Source organism: Neophocaena asiaeorientalis, unplaced genomic scaffold, assembly GCF_003031525.2.
Source record: "Neophocaena asiaeorientalis asiaeorientalis breed wild unplaced genomic scaffold, Neophocaena_asiaeorientalis_V1.1 scaffold82, whole genome shotgun sequence".
Classification (NCBI taxonomy): Eukaryota; Metazoa; Chordata; class Mammalia; order Artiodactyla; family Phocoenidae; genus Neophocaena; species Neophocaena asiaeorientalis.
In genome coordinates this window covers 1,671,331-1,692,029 of record NW_020173068.1, presented here as the reverse complement: position 1 = coordinate 1,692,029, position 20,699 = coordinate 1,671,331, and the positions used below count along the sequence as shown (strand labels likewise).

The window sequence follows — 20,699 nt, the reverse complement described above, 5'->3', positions numbered from 1 at the left end:
TTTTTTGATTCTTTTTTTTTTTTTTTTTTTTATTTATTTATTTTTGGCTGTGTTGGGTCTTCATTGTGGTGTGCGGGCTTCTCACTGCAGTGGCTTCTCTTGTTGTGGAGCACAGGCTCTAGGTGGTTGGACTTCAGTAGTTGCGGCAGGCAGGCTCAGTAGCTGTGGCTCATGGGCTCTAGAGCACAGGCTCAGTAGTTGTGGCGCACGGGCTCAGTCGCTCCGCGGCATGTGGGATCTTCCCGGACCAGGGCTCAAACCCGTGTCCCCTGCATTGGCAGGCAGACTCTTAACCACTGTGCCACCAGGGAAGCCCCTATTTCTGATTCTTATAAATGTGCCTGTACAATGTGAAAAAAGTGGCAAAAATTTAGTTAAAAATCAGGGAAGTCAGTAGGAAATAACAGTGATTTAAACTTTTTGTGGAGAAGGGTTGTCAGTTGACATAGGTCATGTAATTTGGTGTTTACGACACAGCATATACTTTTAAAAATATTAACTTGGGGCTTCCCTGGTGGCGCAGTGGTTAAGAATCTGCCTGCCAATGCAGGGGACACGGGTTCGAGCCCTGGTCCGGGAAGATCCCACATGCCACAGAGCAACTATGTCCGTGTGCCTGCAGCCCGTGCTCTGCAGTGGGAGAGGTCACTGCAATGAGAGGCCTGTGCACCTCAGTGAGGAGTGGCCCTGCTTGCTGCGACTAGAGAAAAGCCTGCGCGCAGCAACGAAGACCCAACGCGGCAATCAATAAAAAATTAATATGTATTACTTTTGAAAATATATGTTGCCTACACAGGCTTTTTAAATAGAGTACTGAAAATGGTGACCTCATTGCCATAGAACTCCTGGTTATCATATGAAGTCTTAGCTTTGTTTATACACCAATAAAATTTTACTTTTTTTTTTTTTTTTTTTTTTGCTGTATTGGGTCTTCATTGCTGTGCGGGGACTTTCTCTAGTTGCGGCGAGCGGGGACTACTTTCATTGCAGTGCGTGGCTTCTCTTGCTGTGGAGCACAGGCTCTAGGCCCGTGGGCTTCAGTAGTTGTGGCTCGTGGGCTCTAGAGTGCAGGCTCAGTAGTTGTGGCACACGGGCTTAGTTGCTCCGCGGCATGTGGGATATTCCCGGACCAGGGCTCGAACCCGTGTCTCCTGCATTGGCAGGCAGATTCTTAACCACTGGACCACCAGGGAAGTCCCCCAATAAAGTTTTAAATGAGTGTAAATGTTGAGTACATGCCATAGACATGATCTGCATGGCTAGCCTACCCTTACCTGTACTGTACCGCCCCAAGGGAGTAGAGGTATAAGCCTTGCTGCAGACGATGTGTTGCTCTTGGTAATGGGTGTTGAGCCTTTCTATGTACTAGACACCATGCTAAGTACTTTATGTGTATTAAATTGTCTAAGTCTCACAGCCCCATGAGGTAGGTATCATTATTTTAACCCCATCTTACTGATGAGGAAACCAAGGCACAGAGAAGATAGGTGACCAGGTTACACAGATAGTGGAGCCAGGATTTGAGCCCGGTCTTCTTCTAGAACCTGTGTTAAAGCATAGGTTTTTTGTTTTTAAGTAGGAAAATAAAATAAGTAGAAAATATTTTAGGTGCAGATACTAGGTTTATTTGTATTTGTGCATAACCTTACGCCAAGACTTAATACATGTTCAAATAAGTGAATGAATGATAAACAGGGTGGCGGACATTTCAAGTCCTATCTACAGGATGGGATTCTTTTGCATTGGAAGTAATGTTCTGGAAAAATCACTAATTTGGGAGGGCAAGGAGAGGTAATGGTGATTAGTTCTTATGAGGCTCCAGAATTTTAACCACTTTTATTCTAAAAACCCAGTTTGGGATAATACCATTAAATAATTTTGCCCAACCCTTTGCCACGCTGCATGTATATTGGGCCAATAAAAAGACATGGACCCTTTCTGCCCTCAGAACTTATAGCCAGCAGGGAGACAGTTGATAACCACTAATGACTCTGTATTTGTTTGATCATAAGCAGTGAGGTAAAGGAGAGTGTAGGGTCCTCAGAAAGCATATAACAGATTGGTAAGTCAGAGGAAAAGAAGACTTTCTGAAGGAAACAATACCCCATCCAGGAGATGAGTAGACCTAGGTGCAGGGAATGGGATCCAAGAAGAGCATATACAAAGGTCCTGAAGCGAGAGAGACAGGGACACTCTCAGTGACCTAAATAGAGAGAGCCAGTGTGGCTGGAGTGCCACAGACAAGGAGACAGGATAAGAGACCACTTTATCTGAAGACCAGTGAGAAGCCTAAGTGAAAGGATTGATGTGATTGGATTTGCAGGGTGTGTGTGTGTGTGTGTGTGTGTGTGTTTTAAGTTCCCCTGGAGGCAATGGGGGGACAAGTTGGAAGGGGCAAGCAAGAATGGAGACTGGTTAGGCTGGTGGAATAGACCAAGGAGAAGTTGATGGTGGTGAGCACTGGAGATGGAGAGAAGGGGACCAGTAGGAGAGATATTAAGGGGGTAAACTTGAAGGACGTTGTGATGAGTTGCATTTAGTAGGGAGGAGGAAGAGCAACAAATCGAGGATGACTTGGATTTTTGGCTTAACATAATGAGAAAGGAAGAGTGAGTTTGGTGGGGAAAAGGGTGAGCTTGGTTTCGAACACAGTGTTTCAGGTACTTTATTTTTTAATAAATTTATTTTTATTCATTTATGTATTTATTTATTTTCATTCTTGGTTGCATTGGGTGTCTGTTGCTGCACACGGGCCCTCTCTAGCTGTGGCAAGTGGGGGCCACTCTTCGCTGCAGTGTGTGGGCTTCCCATTGCCGTGGCTTCTCTTGCTGCAGAGCACCGGCTCTAGGCGTGGGGGCTTCAGTAGTTGTGGCTTGTGGGCTCCAGAGCGCAGGCTCAGCAGCTACAGTGCACGGGCTCAGTTGCTCCGCGGCATGTGGGATCCTCCCAGACTGGGGCTCGAACCCGTGTCCCCTGCATTGGCAGGCAAACTCCCAACCACTGCGCCACCAGGGAAGCCCTTAGAAACATCCTTTATGGTGAAGGATACTGAAGATACATGTCGTACTTGTGGAACTCTTCGTAGAAGAGAGGTTGACTGTTTTAGTAGGTTTTATGGCTTTGTACGTTTGTCTGTTTTGCACATATAAACGTGAACATTAAAAAAAACTGTGGTTAAATACACATAATATAAAATTTACTATCAAAAAAAAAATTTACTATCTTATTCATTATAAAGTACAATTCAGGAGTGTTAAGTATATTCACATTGTGCAATCAATCTCCAGAACTTTTTCATCTTGCAAAATTGAATCTCTAGGGCTTCCCTGGTGGCACAGTGGTTGAGAGTCCGCCTGCCGATGCAGGGGACGCGGGTTTGTGCCCCGGTCTGGGAAGATCCCACATGCCGCGGAGCGACTAGGCCCGTGAGCCATGGCCGCTGAGCCTGCGCGTCCGGAGCCTGTGCTCTGCAATGGGAGAGGCCACAACAGTGAGAAGCCCGCGTACCACAAAAAAAAAAAAAAAAAAAAAAAATTGAATCTCTATACCCATTAAATGATAACTCCTCATTCTCCCCTTCCCCCAGCCCTGGCAACTACCATTCTACTTTCTGTATCTATGAATTTGACTACTCTAGATAGCTCATACAAGTGAAATCATACACTATTTGCTTTCTTGTGGCTGGCTTATTTCATTTAGCATACTGTCCTCAAGGTTCATCCATGTTGTAGAATGTATCAGAATTACCTTCCTTTTTAAGGCTGAATAATATTCTTTTGTATGTATATACCACATTTATGCATTCATCTGTCAGTGGACACTGGGTTACTTCCACCTCATGGCTATTGTGAATAATTCTGCTCTAAACAATGGTGTACAAATATCTCTTCGAGACCCTGTTTTCACCCAGAAGTGGAATTTCCGGATCATATAGTAATTCTGTGTTTAATATTTTGAGGAATTATCCTACTGTTTTCCATGACAGCTGCACCGTTTTACATTTCCAGCACAAGGATACTTTAGTAGTATTTATTTTTAAGGCAGGCTGGAGTCAAGGGATTTCAGGGGTGATTGTGGTCTCTCTTCAGGGCCTGGGGATTTTGGAACTGATGGATTATTCCCCAAGGCTAGACCTGATGCGCTTCTTCCTCCACAGTGATCTGACAGCTCAGCCTGGACAGGCTGGAGATCATCTATTTTCACACAAGCTCTTCTCTTACTGCAGTGGACTGTGCTTTTCCAGCAGTTCAGCTGCACTGCAGCAGGGATTTTGTCACTGTTTCTTGGAGGGGGCTGGAATTGAGACTACCATACCTGCTAGATTTAGTGATTTTCTGGTATTAGACCCAGGGTCCACTTACTGCTGCTCTAGGGATTTCCACTTCCAGGACCTGCAGGTAGAGGAGAAATATGTAGCTGACCTTCCTCACTGAAGATATGGCCTAACGTCACAGAGTCCTCACCTCTAGACTTTTCTGAGATGCTGCTCTCAGTCTGTCCATCCACGCCCCAGGCCAACCTCGAGGCATAGCTTGAGTCACCTCACTGTCCCTGAGAAGCCTTCTTTACCTTGAAGGCTTGAAGAGGTGGTCCATGCTTTGCTGCTCTTCGCTCCCTGACCCTTACTCCTGTACCCGTACGCTTCTTTCCCACCCCAGTCTGTGTCGATGCTAACCTCCTGGACTGCAGCCAAAGCCTCCTTGGGTCTCTCCTGCCAATCGCTGACTTCACCTTGTGCTTCCCAGAGAGCTGGAAGTCATTGCCTAGAAGAGTGTAGGGTTCCCCTGACGAAATCTGCCTGTTGTGTTGCCAACCTGCCGAGGAGGTGTGCCCCGTCTCCCTGCCTTCTCAGAAACCATGCGCCGTCCATCCACCCTCCTGCCACCACAGGTTTCTCCAGCTGTTGTTACAGGACCCCCTGCATCAAGGTCACCTGAGATGCTGGCTGCATGCAGCTTCCTAGGCCAGATCTACTCCATTATCTCTGGGTTGGGTCCTAGGAATTTGATCTGTATTTTAACAAGCAGCCAGGTGTTTCTTTGCTGCAGGAAAATTTGAAGACCTCTACATTGTTTTCCACAATCCTTACCCCCAAGGGCTCCCTTTCAGACCTCAACCTCCATATTCAAATCTCCCCATCGTAACAAAAAATAAACTTCCCAATTCAAAAAATAAACAAGTCCCTCCTCCTCACCTCACCAAAGGTCTGAAAACTGCCACCTATACTTGCTTCCATTTTCTCTCTTCCCACCTATCACTCACTATGGTCTGACCACCCTCTTCTCAGTGACATCCTGTTACTGCACTGGACACAGCTCAGGCCTCATTTGAGCTTGACTGCCAGGGGCATTGGATAGAGGTGACCTCCCTTTTTTCTTGGAATTTGTATATAACTTTTTACAGTGAAAAATTTTAAATGTACAACAAAGTAGGAATAGTAGAGTGAATACCCATAGCCATTGTTTAGGCTTAAAAATTGTTATCGTGTTGTAATACATTTGCTTCAACTACTTGTAAGTTTAAAAAAAATTAAGAAAAAGTTCAAATATACGTAAATGTTCTAAAAGTAGTGTAGTGGACATCCATGTGCTCATCACCCAGCTTCAACAAGTGTCAGCACTTTGCCATTCACTTCATCTACCTGCCCCCCATCCCTCAACACACACATACTTTTTGGGACCATTTAAAAGCAATATCCGGACATCTTTTCAATCAAATACATTTTCTGCTATATTTTAAAGTAAATTATAGTCACACCTTAAATGTGTATTACTTTGAAAAAAAAAAAGACAGTTTCCTATAAAACTATAGTGTTATTTCACACCAAACAAAACGAACATTTAATATCATCTAGCAACCAGTCCTTCTTCAGACCTCTCCAGTTGTCTTCAAAATGCCTTTTTATAACTGGTTTGTTCAAATTGAGACCCAAATAAGAATTATTCATTTGCTTACCCACCCCACCCCACGCCCGCACTGCGTGGCTGGCGGGGATCTTAGTTCCCTGACCGGGGATCGAACCTGGGCCCCCGCGGTGAAAGTGCTGGGTCCTAACCACTGGACCACCAGAGAATTCCCTGCTTATCTCTCTTAATTAAGTCTCTTGTAAACTTGAACATTATCATCCTTACTCTCACCCCTACCCTTTGTTTTCATGACATTGACTTGTTTTAGAGACCTAGTCGCTTTCTGGATTTGTCCCCTTGCTTCCTTGTGGTGCCTTTGAACTTTTTTCTCTATTATAGCCTGTATTTCCTGAAACTGTGTGTTAGATCTAAAGGCTTGATCAGATTCAGGTTGACGTTTTTGGCAGAAACACCTTGTACGTGATGTGTGTGTGGTGTTCATCTGGAGGCATCATTGTATCGGGTTGTCTGCTACGAGGGAAGTTGAGATTGACAGGTAGTTTGGAGGCTGATGGCCACATCCTCACCTGTTTTCCCCCTTGTGACAAGCAAGTGCTCTGTGGAATGTGACACAGTTAATATCACTATGATTCTAATTAGGAGACAAACCATACAGTGATTAAATAGGGGAAGTTTAGTATAAAGAACTATTAAACAGTGATAACAAAGTAACTATAAGATAAAATAAAACTGTCCTTTCCTAGGGCTGAGGAGAAAGGAAGGACAAGTTGGGGGGCGGGGAATGCCCTTCTCAAGCTGGGGTTCCTACCTCACTGGGGAAGGTATAGTTGCAGCCCACTGGATGGTGGGGGAGTTGCTGGTTTGCCTGGGCCAGAGCTGGTCCACAGTCACTGGACAAGCAGGAAGCAGCCCTCCTGGGCACAGATAGGGCACAGGTGAGCCATAGCTAGTGGCCAGGTTCATGGGCTTGCACAGGGGGCACCAGTATGAGCAGGAGACCTGGAGCATGCGGTGTCTTGTGGAGAGAACCACAGGAAGGTGGATGCCAGTCCAGGCCAAGGCTGTGAGGTCACCAAGGGATTGTGTGTTCTGGGCGCATGGTTGGGGCAGAGTATCACCAGATGTCCTCATACCCACACTGCTGACTGACCTTGCAGCTGCTGGAAACAGCCAGAGACCCCCCTCCTCCTACAATATCCCTTTACTACAGGGCCCTCTACTGAGAAAGCTTAACATCTAGCTCTCTGTGGAGCATGTATTGAAGGATGAATTTGGAGCTGGGAGGCAATAATTTGATAACTGGCACAGTCCATTCTTTGGCTGATCAGCTTCCACAAGTGCCCTCTACACTTCAACTCCCTCACAACAACAAAACAACTTTATATTTCTGCTTAACAAGATACCATCCTTCTTACAAGTAAACTTCTTTTTCCCAAAATTAGAAGACATACAGTCTTAACAGTCATTGTATCAATCACTATATTAGTTATTCCTCAAATTGCATTACAGTCCCACTGAATATTCTGTTACCTAAAAATTGAATTTTAAAGTTAACCTCTAATAATTTGTGTATAAACTAAAAATGGGAAGGAGAGAAGATAGTGGCTGGTATATATATATAAACGCATGCATACAACAAACACAGAGAAAATACACAAAGTGGCTATAGTCTTCATTTCTGTAACTGGTCACAAGATCATAGTATCTATGGCTTCCTTTTTCAACTACCCATCCCATATTTCCCTTGCTCTCAGCCAGAACCTTCACTGCTCTGCTCTTTACATAGTGAAGTGACCCAAACCTCAGTCATTCTGCTTTTTTTTTTTTTTTTTTTTCTTTTCCCCTTTGCGGTACACGGGCCTCTCACTGCCGTGGCCTCTCCCGTTGCGGGGCACAGGCTCCGGACGCGCAGGCTCAGCGGCCATGGCTCACGGGCCCAGCTGCTCCGCGGCACACGGGATCCTCCCGGACCGGGGCACGAACCCGCGTCCCCTGCATCGGCAGGCGGACTCTCAACCACTGCGCCACCAGGGAAGCCCCATTCTGCTTTTTTTGATTGCTGAGGTTTTTCATTAACCTTTTTTGTTAGACCCGGAAGTAAGTACTAAGAGGTGCCCCAGAGGATCCCTTGGGTTTCAGACAGTCCTCCTTGCCTCCATTGTGTAGCAGCAGCTTGATTTCCCCTTGGCCATCAGGATAATCACTTCAACCAGTAAGTAAACCCCATTTTCTTGGCTGTTGTTTCAGTGGCATAAGGAGCCCCAAATGGCAAGGTAGCACCCTTTATATATATATATATATTTATATATTTATTTATTTATTTATTTTTTGGCTGCGTTGGGTCTTCGTTGCTGCGCACGGGCTTTCTCTAGTTGCGGCGAGGAGGGCTACTCCTCATTGCAGTGCGCGGGCTTCTTATTACGGTGGCTTCTCTTGTTGCGGAGCACGGGCTCTAGGCGCGCGGGCTTCAGTAGCTGTGGCACTCAGGCTCAGTAGTTGCAGCACACGGGCTTAGTTGCTCCACAGCACGTGGGATCTTCCCAGACCAGAGCTCGAACCCGTGTGCCCTGCATTGGCAGGCGGATTCTTAACCACTGCGCCATCAGGGAAGTCCCCAAGGTAGCACTCTTATCTTCTAATTCAGTGAATCCATTGTTGTGTCCCCTGGTGGAAACATTCTCCCCTTGGAGACTAAGCTCTCCAAACCAATAGGTCTCAAAGTTAGTGAAACTGGAAGCAATATTTTAATGAGAGTCATTAGGTGTAATAGTGAGAGGAGCCACTCCCACTTCCACTCCTTGATTCCAGGTCCCCCATATTCTGACTGTGGAGGAGATAATACTATATAATGGTCTCTGATGCAAAGCATAAGCTTGCATCCTGTAAGACAGGGCCTCATACTTTTAGGATACTGTCTCCCAATTGGTGCTTTAAGTGAGTCGTCAGTACATTTAGACCAGCCACTTCTGGGTAATGGGATATAAGGTAAGACTTGTTGATTCCATGGACCTGAGCCCACTGCTGCACTTCCTTTGCTGTGCAGTGAAGTCCTTGATTAGTCGCAAGGCTTTGCAGAATGCTACAACGGTAGATGAGACATTCTGTTTATTTATTTATTTATTTATTTATTTTGCTTGTGCTGCGTTTTAGTTGCGGCATGCGGGCTCTTAGTTGCATTATGAGGATTCTTAGTTGTGGCATGCACATGGAATCTAGTTCCCCGACCAGGGATCGAACCTGGGCCCCCTTCATTGGGAGCATGGAGTCTTACCCACTGGACCACCAAGGAAGTCCCATGGTACATGAGACATGCTGTAAGTCCATGATGGTAGGTGCTAGCAAAGGCATTACAGGTAAAGGAGACAAATCCACATCCAGAATATGTATTCCAGTGAGGACAAATCTTTGTCTCCTCCATGATGGAAGAGGTCCAGTGTAATCGACTTGCGGACTGCTCCCCCTGGGAATGGTGCCATACTGGGACCACGTATTGGTCTCTGCTCTTGGCCGATTAACCACTCAGCAGTAATGTTAGCCAGGTCAGCCTTGGAGAGGGAGGCTCCCAAGACATCTACCTCAAGTGAGAGCATAACAGGGTTTTCAAGTAGAGGAAGGCTAGTCTCCTCGGACACAGGAGGGCAAGCTACTTCCACTGGTGAGGAAGACTCAGAATGACTTGGCGCCTCAAGATTGTCAGTTTCATCTGGGTCTAACCAGTTATCTCCCTTCCAAGTTTCAGGATTCCTTTCTTTTCTAATTAGTGCCCTAACTTTCACATGTGCCAGTGAATTTAACTGTCATTGTTTGACAACCCGTACGATTAAATTCTGTCTTTGATTTTCAGCAGTAGCAGCTGTGTGACTACAAGAAATAAGATTCTTTTAGGCTGTTACAGAAGCTTTCTGCTTCTCAGACCATGACTGCAGCTGAAAGTTAATGGACCTAACCTTGTCATTTTCTCTTTGTAAATGTTCAAGTGCACTCAAAATAACCCATCCACACCACAGCCTTTATAATCGTTATTGCCATACAGTCAAGCACGTGTTTGACTTGGCATTTCACTACACTGAACTACAGGTTTGGTTAATTGTGATGCTGCTGCACGCAGTGGGTTACTAGCATCCGTTTTGCATTGTCAGGGAACACGGCACTGCACCCAAGCCCAAGCACATGACCAAACCAGTCCTCAAATCCCATCTTTAGGGGTCTGTCTCCTGGGGCCACTCCCTGCACCAATTAGTCTGGGTCCAGTCAAGAGATGTAGACCAGGCAAGTTTAATAAATGTAAGGAATTATTAAGCTGTCGTAAAGAGTAACTATAAGATGTGAGAAATTTTTATATGGTAGCCTAGGGCTAAGGGAGAGTACTCAAGAAACGACAAACTTGGAAGGAGGGACCTTCCCCAGGCTGGGGTTCATTTCAGACCTCAGAGAAAATACAGTTGCAGCCCACCAGATGGCAGTGAAGTTTACCGGTTTCCCTGGGCCAGAGCTGGTCCACAGTTGCTTGGCCAGCAAGAAGCAACCCTCTGGGGTTCAGCAGGTAGGGGCCACAGGTGAGCTGCAACTAGGGGTCAGTGGTGTGGGCTTGCAGAGGGAGTTGGGGAGCTGATGCCGGCAGCCTGGAGCACTTAGTGTCTGTAAGGCAAGCCACAACCAGTGACTGGGTGCATGGTTGTGCAGAGGGGGTCAGTGGAAACAGGCTACGGGCAGGGCAGTCAGTGGCCGGGCATCTTGGCATGCAGAGGGAGTAGGGCCTGGTGTAGGCAGGAGGCCAGGAATGCCATGTCTGTCCAGGGAGCCAGTCTGGGCAAGCCTTGGAGGTTGCTGCATGGCTGGTCAGAGCACCGCCAGATGTCCTCACACCCTAGCTGCTGGGTGACTGCCCTGCTGGAAGCAGCAGGAGAAGCCTCTTCCTCGTGCAGTGTTCCTCCAGCGCCCTCTACTGAGGAGGCTTAACATCAGGCTCACTGTGAAGGAGAAACTCTTAAAAGAATACTGTCTGTTATCACAAAACACATATGGAAGAGTGAATTTGGAGCTATGTGTCAGTGAATTGATAACTGGCATGCTAGGTCTGTTTGGATATCTATCTTCCCATCAGATTTCATCTAAGGATTTTAGTAACAAAAGGTCAAAAGAAATGTACATGGGGTTGAAAAATTCAAATAATGCAAAAGTATATAGCCTACAAATTGTCAGTCTCCCTATTCCCCTCCCCCATTCACCACCCTCTCCAAAGGTAACCACTGTCTCTCCATGCTGGCTCAGTGTGGAGGCCTATGAGAGTTCTTCTATGTATTTACACACATACATGTGATTATATGTAAATATGCTTATAAAAATATGTGCTCAGAGTTTTATTGTGTAAGTGGATTCATATGGTTCATACTGCACTGCAGCTTGCCTTTTTTTTTACTTAACAATATATCTTAGAGGCCACTTCATGTGAACGTACCCAGTCACTTTGTTAATAGGCACATAATATTCCCCAAAATGGGCATAAGTAGTTTATTTAACCAGTCTCATTTTAATGGGCATTTAAGGAGATTTTTCCAGGATTTTTAAAAACTATTTTAAACAGTGCTGCAGTGAATTCATACCGTTGTGTACTTGTGCAAGTAGTTTCATAGGTTAGACTCTTGGAAGGAAATTGCTAAGTTAGAGTGCATACACATTTAAAAATTGGATACATAAGTGCTTCATTCTCTTCCATAAGGGTTGAACCATTTTACACTCCCACCAATATGTAGGAAAGTGTTCATTTTTCCACATCTTCAACAATATTCCATGTTATTTATTAACCTCTTAATTTTTTGCCATTCAGATGGCCAAAACATAAAAATAATTTTTAAATTCATATTTACCTAGTTGTTAAGTATGTCTGTTCATATCCTTTGACTATTTTTCTATTGTGTTGTCTCTACTGATTTGTAAAGGAGTTCTTTACGTGTTCTCCATGATAACCCTTTGTTACAAATGTTACAGATTTTTTCACTGTAGTCACTTGACTTTTATGTATTAATGTTTAACATACATATGTTAAGTTTTATGTGATAACGTCTATCAGTCTTTTCCTTTTTAATTTCTGGGTTTTGTGTCTTACTCTGAAAGACTTTTCCATAGTTCACATTATGAAAATATTAGCTTACATTTTTCTCAAGTTTTTTATGTTTCGTTTTAAAATATTTTCACAGTTATGATATAGCCCTTGACCATTTTTCTTTTACTTTTATTTTCATTTTTTTTACAATTAATTAGAGCTTTTTTTAAAAAGTATTTTTGTTTTTATTTATTTATTTTTGGCTGCATTGGGTCTCCATTGCTGCGCGTGGGCTTTCGCTTGTTGCGGCGAGCAGGGGCTACTCTTTGTTGTGGTGCACAGGCTTCTCATTGTGGTGGCATCTCGTTGCGGAGCACGGGCTCTAGGCACGCAGGCTTCAGCAGTTGCGGCACGCGGGCTCGGTACTTGCGGCACGCGGGCTTAGTTACTTCGTGGCATGTGGGATCTTCCCGAACCAGGGATCGAACCCATGTCCTCTGCATTGGCAGGCAGATTCTTAACCACTGTGCCACTAGGGAAGTCCTTAACTTTAGTTTTTAAGTGTATTCAATATCTGATATATATATCTGTTTCCATATTTTCAAATGTTCTTAAATATTATCCAGTATTTTCTCTTTCAGATGACATTTTTTTGCTCCCCCCAGATGAACTGTAGAATCAGTTTGTGCTTCCCTACCCACCAGAAAATTGGACTGATTTTTAATGGAATTCTCGTGCATTTATAGATCCTTTAGAATATTTCTTCATGTTTTCTATATCCTTGAGTAAACTGATTTGATTTTGCAAAAAATGTTTATTAGGTTTATTCTTCGGTCTCATAGTTTTATTGCTATCAAGAGTTATATTTCTAATTAGTTCTTGCTATGGTATAGAAAACTAGTTGGTATAGAAAAAAAATATTGATTTTTGTTGATCACTTACTGAGCTCTTTCTTTCATTGTTCCATAGACTGCTTTGGATGTTCTAAGTAGACTATCTCGTTATTTGTAAATGAATAGTAGCAACCTCATTCCTTCTTCAAAATGGAAACCTCTGGAGGTTTTTTCTTAAATTATTTTGGCTAGAATGCCGAGAAGAATGTCAATAGAAAGAAATGATGGACATCTTCCTGATCTTTAACGGGAAGTTTCCTGAAATGATACTAGCCGAAACACCCTCCTTCTTGAACATTGTCTTCTCTTGGTATCCTGGTGTAGTGTCCACTTCTTCTCTGTCCCCTTTTCCCCACCTCCAGCCTTCAAATGATGGCATGCCTCAAGCCTCCTACTCTGTCTTCCCATGCAGCACGTCTCTTGGTGATCCATGCATATCTCAGATTGCAGTCATCTTGTGCCAGTTTGCCAGTTTGTAATCTCAGTTACCTCCTGTGAGTCAAGCATTCATATATTGGCATCTGCAACCCAGGACTCTCCCTAGCTCTAGGCTTACTAAAGAGCTCCTCTTGGATTTCTTTCAGGCACTGCTCACTCAGTACCTCTAAAACTGAGTTCATTATCAACAGGCGTTGAGCTGGACCCCTGGGTGTAAAGCCCATAACCAGATTCAGTGTTAAGAACCAGAAATAGAAGAAAGGATGTCTATCCTGGGAGGCCCTCCTGGAGGGTCTTATTTCCTGCTAATGCAGGCTCAAGCCAACCACCCCACCCTAGTCCCACCTCACTTTGTGCCCTGGATATTGGCCACACAGCCTGCCCTCCAAGCACCCTCTGCTCCCTCACCTGCTGTCCCTAAGCATGCATGTGGTCAGCTGGCCTAGCTGTTTCTAGTCATCACCCCCCTCCCTGCCCCTTGGGGGGGAACAGATGGAGGCATTAGGGGCTCCTCTGGGGCTCAGCCCATCTGGATGCAGGATCATGACGAGTCTAATCTCTGTTTGTCACTGTGTGGGCAGGAAATATGAGCTGTATAGCATGGACTGGGACCTGAAGGAGGAACTGAGGGACTGCCTGGTGGCCGCTGCGCCCTATGGGGGCCCCATTGGTAAGTCGCCCCTCTGGCACTGCATGCTCTGGGACCACGGGATGAACTCAGCGTCCTTGATTCTTGGGGTCCTTGCTGTTGGGTGGTTCTTGCTGGCATATGCTACCCACCCCCACTCCACCCTACTGAGATACTTTTAGTCCTGGTTCTTGGGAGGCCTGCCGCATATGGGGAGGGCCTAAGGAGCTAGTTCATAAGGCCTGCTTCACATGGGGTGGGCCTGGGCAGCTAGGACAGAAGGTTTCTTCTCAAACCACAGCGCTGCTGAGGAACCCCGGGCGGAAGGAGAAGCCTGCCAGCGCACGGCCAGTTCTTGAGATCTACTCAGCTTCTGGTGTGCCTCTGGCCAGTCTGCTGGTGAGCACCCTGCCTGCCCTGCGGCTGGGGGCTGGACAGGGTTCTGCATCCCGAGGACAGCTTCCGGAACCTCCCTCTCTTCTGCAGTGGAAGAGTGGGCCCATGGTGTCCCTGGGCTGGTCAGCTGAGGAGGAGCTGCTCTGTGTGCAGGAAGACGGGGTCGTGCTGGTTTATGGGCTTCATGGTGACTTCCGGAGACACTTCAGCATGGGCAATGTAGGGGCCCCAGGGGGCTGGGGAAAAGGGATGGAGTCTGGGAATCTGCGGCTCCCTCAACCCACGGTCCCTCTCTCCAGGAGGTGCTCCAGAACCGGGTTCTAGATGCCCGGATCTTCCATACTGAGTTTGGTTCTGGGGTGGCCATCCTCACAGGGGCCCACCGCTTCACCCTCAGTGCCAACGTGGGCGACCTCAAACTCCGCCGGATGCCAGAGGTGCCAGGTGAGCCCTGACACCCCTGAGGCAGCATTCACTGCCCACAAATGTGCCTCCAGTCCATGGGACCATCAGAGGCAGAAACTGTGGGCTCTGGTCAGCCTGAGGTTGTCCTCTTCCCTGGCCGCAGGTCTGCAGAGCGCGCCATCATGCTGGACCACAATGTGCCAGGACCGAGTGGCACACATTCTTCTGGCTGTAGGACCTGATCTTTACCTCCTGGATCACGCAGCCTGCTCTGCAGTGGTGAGAGGCCTTGAGTGGGAGTGAACTGGAGGGACTGGGGGAGGCAGTGGGAGTCTCTGAGAAGTCAGTATCTTTGGTGTCCTCCCCGGCCCTGCCCCAGACACCCCCTGGCCTAGCCCCAGGAGTGAGCAGCTTCCTGCAGATGGCTGTCTCCTTCACCTACAGACACCTGGCGCTCTTCACAGACACAGGGTACATCTGGATGGGGACAGCGTCTCTTAAGGTGTGATCCTGGGACAACACAGGGGCACCATGCCTTGTCTAGGAAAGATCTCTTGTGGGTAGGGGAAGGGCTTTTGAACCAGACTGGTGACTGCTGAGACAGGACCATGACATTCCCTGCACCCTTTCAGGAGAAGCTGTGTGAGTTCAACTGCAACATCCGGGCTCCCCCGAAGCAGATGGTCTGGTGAGGATGAGGGTGTTATCCTGGGGGTAGAAGTGGACATAGCCTTGTCTCCTGGGACATGTTGATTCATCCTGTCTACTGACCCAGCCAAGTGGAGCTTGAATCTTGTCTTCTCTGCCAGTACATATTTGAGGGGCCAGTCCCCTGTGGGCCCCAGATACCCCTGGGAGTTGACAGCACAGGATGAGAGGGAAGCAGACCAGTCAGCCAGAGGAATGGGATAAGCGGCAGCAAGCCTGTGCAGGGTTGTCCCAAGGCAGAGTGATATAAGCAGCGATGTGGGAGACATGGCTGTGGACCAGGCATCCTGTATGTCCCTCTGTGTGTGTGTGTGTGTGTGTGCGTGTGTGTGTGTGTGTGTGTGTGTGTGTGTGTGTGTGTGTGTGTGTGTGGTGCTGTCCACAGGTGCAGCCGTCCTCGCAGCAAGGAGAGGGCCGTTGTGGTAGCCTGGGAGAGGCGGCTAATGGTGGTGGGCGACGCACCTGAGGGCATCCAGTATCCTTGGAGGGCTGCTGGGGGTGAGGAGGGGGAAGGAGGGTCGCCTGCCCTGCGCCATCTCTGGGTGCTCTTAGGAACCTTGACCAAGCTCAGGTTCGTGCTGGATGAGGACTCCTACCTGGTGCCTGAGCTGGATGGGGTCCGCATCTTCTCCCGCAGTACCCATGAGTTCTTGCACGAGGTTCCAGGTGAGGCCCTCATAAGAGCGCCGGGTGACCCAGGGCAGGGGCTCCTCGGCACCACAGCTGCCCTGGGCCGGTGCCCTGGAGTAGGATCAGGGTACTGAGGTAGGGATGAGGGTTTCCTGACCCCCTTTCCCACTTACCAATTTCCTCCCAGTGGCCAGCGAGGAGATCTTTAAAATTGCCTCAATGGCCCCTGGAGCGCTACTGTTGGAAGCCCAGAAGGAATATGAGGTAAAGCCTTGGGCTTCTCCTTGGGCCTCAGGATGCTGTCCTTCCCCTTCCCCTAATTGGCCCAGCCCATGCCCCTGCAGCCAAGTGCTACCTGTCAAGACAGGGGTCCAGACAGGACATTGGGCTGGGTTGGGCTAGAGAGAGCTGGCTCAGGTGGATTGAAGGGACATGGTGTCCTTCGTGTGGTGATAGGGAGGGGCAGGGAACCCCCAGTCTAGGCACAAGTCAGGGCTCTATTGAGAGATCTCAGGGCCCTCACAGGCAACTGTGGGCTGCTATGGGGGTGTGTGTGGGCACCTTGCGGGGAGGACTGAGTGGGCTGAGGGGATTTGGGGTCTGGCCTCTGCAGCCTTCCAAACCAGCCCATTTGAACCACAGCCCGGAGGGGTTAGGGGCCAGACATGGAGGTGTTCTCAGTCATGATGCACTGTCCCTGGCACCTTCCCCCCTCCCCAGAAAGAGAGCCAGAAGGCGGATGAGTACCTGCGGGAGATCCAGGAGCTGGGGCAGCTGCCCCAGGCCGTGCAGCAGTGCATCGAGGCCGCAGGACATGAGCACTGGCCAGACATGCAGAAGAGTCTGCTCAGGGTTGGGCTGGATGGCAGGGCTGGAGGGAGGGGGTGCTGGGCAGGGGTGGGCTGGCAGAGAGGGAAGCTCTCTCTTGCCCTCTGGCTCTTTTCAGGCGGCCTCCTTTGGAAAGTGTTTCCTGGACAGATTTCCACCCGACAGCTTTGTGCGCATGTGTCAGGACCTTCGTGTACTCAATGCCATTCGGGACTATCACATCGGGATTCCCCTCACCTATAGCCAGTATCCCCAAGTGTGCTGACAGGGTGTTTACTTCCAGGGGTGGAAGGGCAAGGGGATGGAGATGCCTCCTGAAGTTCCTTGGCAAATAGGACTTATCTCCCAACTGGATCCTTAACCAAATAAAATACAGATACAAGCAGCTCACCATCCAGGTGCTGCTGGACAGGTACAGCAAGCCCAGGGTGCTGGGAGGAGGGCTGTAAGTGGGCGGGCATTACAGCCCGTGGTGTGCTCTTGTGGTCACTGCTCGTGATTCATTTCCTTGGGATCTGGGAGGCTGGAGTTACAGGCTGGGACCACTCTGCCCTCTTTCTACCCCACTTTATCCCTTGTGCCCTTCACCTCCCTTGTCTGCCAGGCTTGTGTTGCGGAGGCTTTACCCCCTGGCCATTCAGATATGTGAGTACCTGCGGCTTCCTGAAGTGCAGGGCGTCAGCAGAATCCTGGCCCACTGGGCCTGCTACAAGGTGAGGATATAGGACAGAGTTCAAGGGCATTTAGGGGCTTACAGGCCCTGGTGAGGTATAGGAAATAAGTGTAGAGCTGAAAGGGTGGGTCCTGATCAAGGCAGTGGGGGTGGGGGTTAAGGGGTGAGAGCCAGGTTTGTGTGACACCCCCTTCCCTCTGCAGGTACAACAGAAGGACGTGTCTGACGAGGATGTTGCTCGTGCCATTAACCAGAAGCTGGGGGACACACCTGGTGTCTCTTACTCTGACATTGCTGCACGAGCCTATGGCTGTGGCCGCACGGAGCTGGCCATCAAGGTGCGGGTGCCTAGCCCTCCCTGTATGCTCTGATGTGGGTGTTAGAGGTCCCCAGCCCAGCTCCTTCTCTCTGTGCCTTCCTCCCCACCCCACAGCTGCTGGAATATGAGCCACGCTCTGGGGAACAGGTTCCCCTTCTCCTAAAGATGAAGAGGAGCAAACTGGCACTAAGCAAGGCCATCGAGAGTGGGGATACTGACCTGGGTGAGCAGGGTTTGGGTGAGGACAAGGCTGGGGACCCTGGGCTGAGGAAGGGGCTGGGCTGGACCCTCATCCCACCTTATTGTCCCATAGTGTTCACGGTGCTGCTGCACCTGAAGAATGAGCTGAACCGAGGAGACTTTTTCATGACGCTTCGGAACCAGCCCATGGCCTTAAGTTTGTACCGACAGGTGTGTGCAGGGGGCAGCGTGGGGTGGAGCCTCCTGAGCCCTTGAGTTGGCTTTGCTGACTGCCCACCTGCTGTGGCCCCAGTTCTGTAAGCATCAAGAGCTAGAGACGCTGAAGGACCTTTACAATCAGGATGACAACCACCAGGAGCTGGGCAGCTTCCACGTCCGAGCCAGCTACGCTGCAGAGGAGGTCTGAGGGCTGCAGGGCGGGTGGGGCCCATGGGCTGGGCCGGTGGTCTGGCTCCTTCTCCAGGAGTCTAGGCCTTGAATGCAGCACATACCCCATTTGTTCCTCACTGTGGGGGGGAGAGCTTGAGAAGACATGAGGCCAGGCTGGGGATTGGTCCCAGAGGAGCTGGTCTTTCCATTAGGGACAGCAGAGCCGTGTGCCCAGTGGCCAAGGCTGGCAGTGGCAACCCTGGGCACAGCGATGGGGGAGAAAACCATAGCCTGGGTGGGAGGGCCGAGGTCCTTTGTGCTATGAGCTCAGGTGTCCCTTCTTGCCCTTGCAGCGTATTGAGGGACGAGTCGCAGCTCTGCAGACGGCAGCCGACGCCTTCTACAAGGCCAAGAATGAGTTCGCAGCCAAGGTTTGTCCCGTTCTTCTCCAACAACCTCCTCTCCTCCCCTCCCGGTCTTCCCTCCTTGTCCCTCTCATCCCTGTCCTGCCTTATCCCTGTCCCCAGGCCACAGAGGATCAAATGCGGCTCCTACGGCTGCAGCGACGCCTAGAAGATGAGCTGGGGGGCCGGTTCTTAGACCTGTCTGTACACGACACGGTCACCACCCTCATCCTCAGCGGCCAAAACAAGCGCGCGGAGCAGCTGGCACGTGACTTCCGCATCCCTGACAAGAGGTAGGTGAGGGCGTGGTGTGCCTATAGGTCCCAGGACCCCCTGCCCCTCCTGGAACACCTCCATCCCCAACTTTCCCACAGGCTCTGGTGGCTGAAGCTGACCGCCCTGGCAGATCTGGAAGACTGGGAGGAGCTAGAGAAGTTTTCTAAGAGCAAGAAATCACCCATCGGCTACCTGGTGAGATGGGGCCCTCCCTCTACCCCACCTCCAGTGAGGTAGTACTGGGGAGAGGGCCAGGCTCAGACAGTCTGTTCACACATCTGTTCGGCTCTCCCGCAGAGCTAGTGGGAGCTTCCTGGGCCAGGCACATGGGAGGATGGGCCTGAGTCCGCCTGCAAATGTTGAGGGGGAGGGAGAATGAGCTGCTTTCCCCAAGGAGGGCCACAAGGGACACCACGTGCCTGAAGGAAAGTCCTGTTTGGGGGGGAGGGGCACAGGGAGGGCACATATGTGAGGCAGTGGAGGATGTTGAGGGGTTTGTTTTCTGTGGCAGGTGGTTCAGAGGTGTGGTGGGTCGGTGGGATAAGGGCAGCCATGAGAGAAAACTCAGGCCCTGGGAGGGCAGGAAGGTGCCTGCTGTGAGTGAGTAGCAGTGGATGGTGGAGTGGACACATGGAAATAATTGGTCTCAAAGCTCTAACAGATCTTTGTGGTAGGTTGTTTCTGCCCAAAGAATGTTGAGATCACAACTGTTGGGTGGGAATGGGGGGTCATTATACAGACTGAAGGGTATATAAAATATATTGGGATAATAAATCCACTGGACTTTGCTCATAAGAGAGAGAACAGGAGGTCTCTGCCTTATCTTCCCTCTCCACCCTCTCCCTCTCCTAAGCCCTTTGTGGAAATCTGCATGAAACAACACAACAAGTATGAAGCCAAAAAGTATGCTTCCCGCGTGGGTCCCGAGCAGAAGGTCAAGGCCTTGCTTCTCGTTGGGTGCGTCTGCTGAGAGCCCTAAGGGTGCTGGGTGGCTAAGCCAGTGGGCTGATGAGAGGCATGGTTTGTGCCCTTGGGCAGCGCAATACCATCTCCCCTCCTGCTGAAACCCCAGGGACGTGGCTCAGGCTGCAGACGTTGCCATCGAGCACCGGAATGAGGCAGAGATGAGCCTCGTATTGTCCCACTGCACTGGAGCCACAGATGGGGCCACGGCTGACAAGATTCAGCGGGCCCGGGCTCAAGTCCAGAAGAAGTGAGGGTCCTGCCTGCTCATCTCCGCAAGCCCTGGGCCTGGCAGAAGTGTCACTGCTCATCTAGCTCTTACCCCCAGAGCAAAGCCCGAAGAGCTGGGGTGAGAATGAGGGTTCTGGTTGTAAATAAAGTCGAAACCTTTTAGAGTACTTGTCTATGCAAGTCCATTCTAAGCAAAAGCAAGCTGGAGGCAGAACCTTCCAGATACCTCAGCAGAACCATGTGTTTGATTGTGGGGTACTGGAGAGGGAGCTTCTCCAGTGATATTTATAGACCCCTCTCCACAGTTACCAAGGAAAGTCCTCTCAAGCTCACAGCCTCTAGGAAGATTATGGGGAAAGATGGCACAAAACATAATAAGCACCAAGTCATCAAGAACCACACTGAAAAGCATTACACACACACACAC

At 49.1% G+C, this 20,699-nt stretch overlaps 1 protein-coding gene across 2 annotated transcripts in view; it reads left to right on the top strand.

The window, feature by feature from the left end:
- Positions 1-20,439, top strand: part of VPS16 (VPS16 core subunit of CORVET and HOPS complexes) — a 22,068-nt gene extending 1,629 nt beyond the window's left edge. For both annotated transcript variants that reach the window (XM_024743080.1, XM_024743081.1), the window contains exons 2-24: positions 13,823-13,911; positions 14,171-14,268; positions 14,356-14,484; positions 14,565-14,709; positions 14,834-14,949; positions 15,050-15,172; positions 15,303-15,358; positions 15,764-15,853; positions 15,950-16,044; positions 16,196-16,272; positions 16,729-16,860; positions 16,955-17,082; positions 17,213-17,248; positions 17,441-17,549; positions 17,713-17,847; positions 17,943-18,051; positions 18,142-18,239; positions 18,322-18,429; positions 18,752-18,829; positions 18,926-19,095; positions 19,177-19,273; positions 19,932-20,035; positions 20,151-20,439. In XM_024743080.1, coding sequence (XP_024598848.1) covers positions 13,823-13,911; positions 14,171-14,268; positions 14,356-14,484; positions 14,565-14,709; positions 14,834-14,949; positions 15,050-15,172; positions 15,303-15,358; positions 15,764-15,853; positions 15,950-16,044; positions 16,196-16,272; positions 16,729-16,860; positions 16,955-17,082; positions 17,213-17,248; positions 17,441-17,549; positions 17,713-17,847; positions 17,943-18,051; positions 18,142-18,239; positions 18,322-18,429; positions 18,752-18,829; positions 18,926-19,095; positions 19,177-19,273; positions 19,932-20,035; positions 20,151-20,295 — 2,467 coding nt within the window. In that variant the 3' untranslated portion in view covers positions 20,296-20,439. The remainder of the gene's footprint in view (positions 1-13,822; positions 13,912-14,170; positions 14,269-14,355; positions 14,485-14,564; positions 14,710-14,833; positions 14,950-15,049; positions 15,173-15,302; positions 15,359-15,763; positions 15,854-15,949; positions 16,045-16,195; positions 16,273-16,728; positions 16,861-16,954; positions 17,083-17,212; positions 17,249-17,440; positions 17,550-17,712; positions 17,848-17,942; positions 18,052-18,141; positions 18,240-18,321; positions 18,430-18,751; positions 18,830-18,925; positions 19,096-19,176; positions 19,274-19,931; positions 20,036-20,150) is intronic.
- Positions 20,440-20,699: the final 260 nt, after the last annotated feature.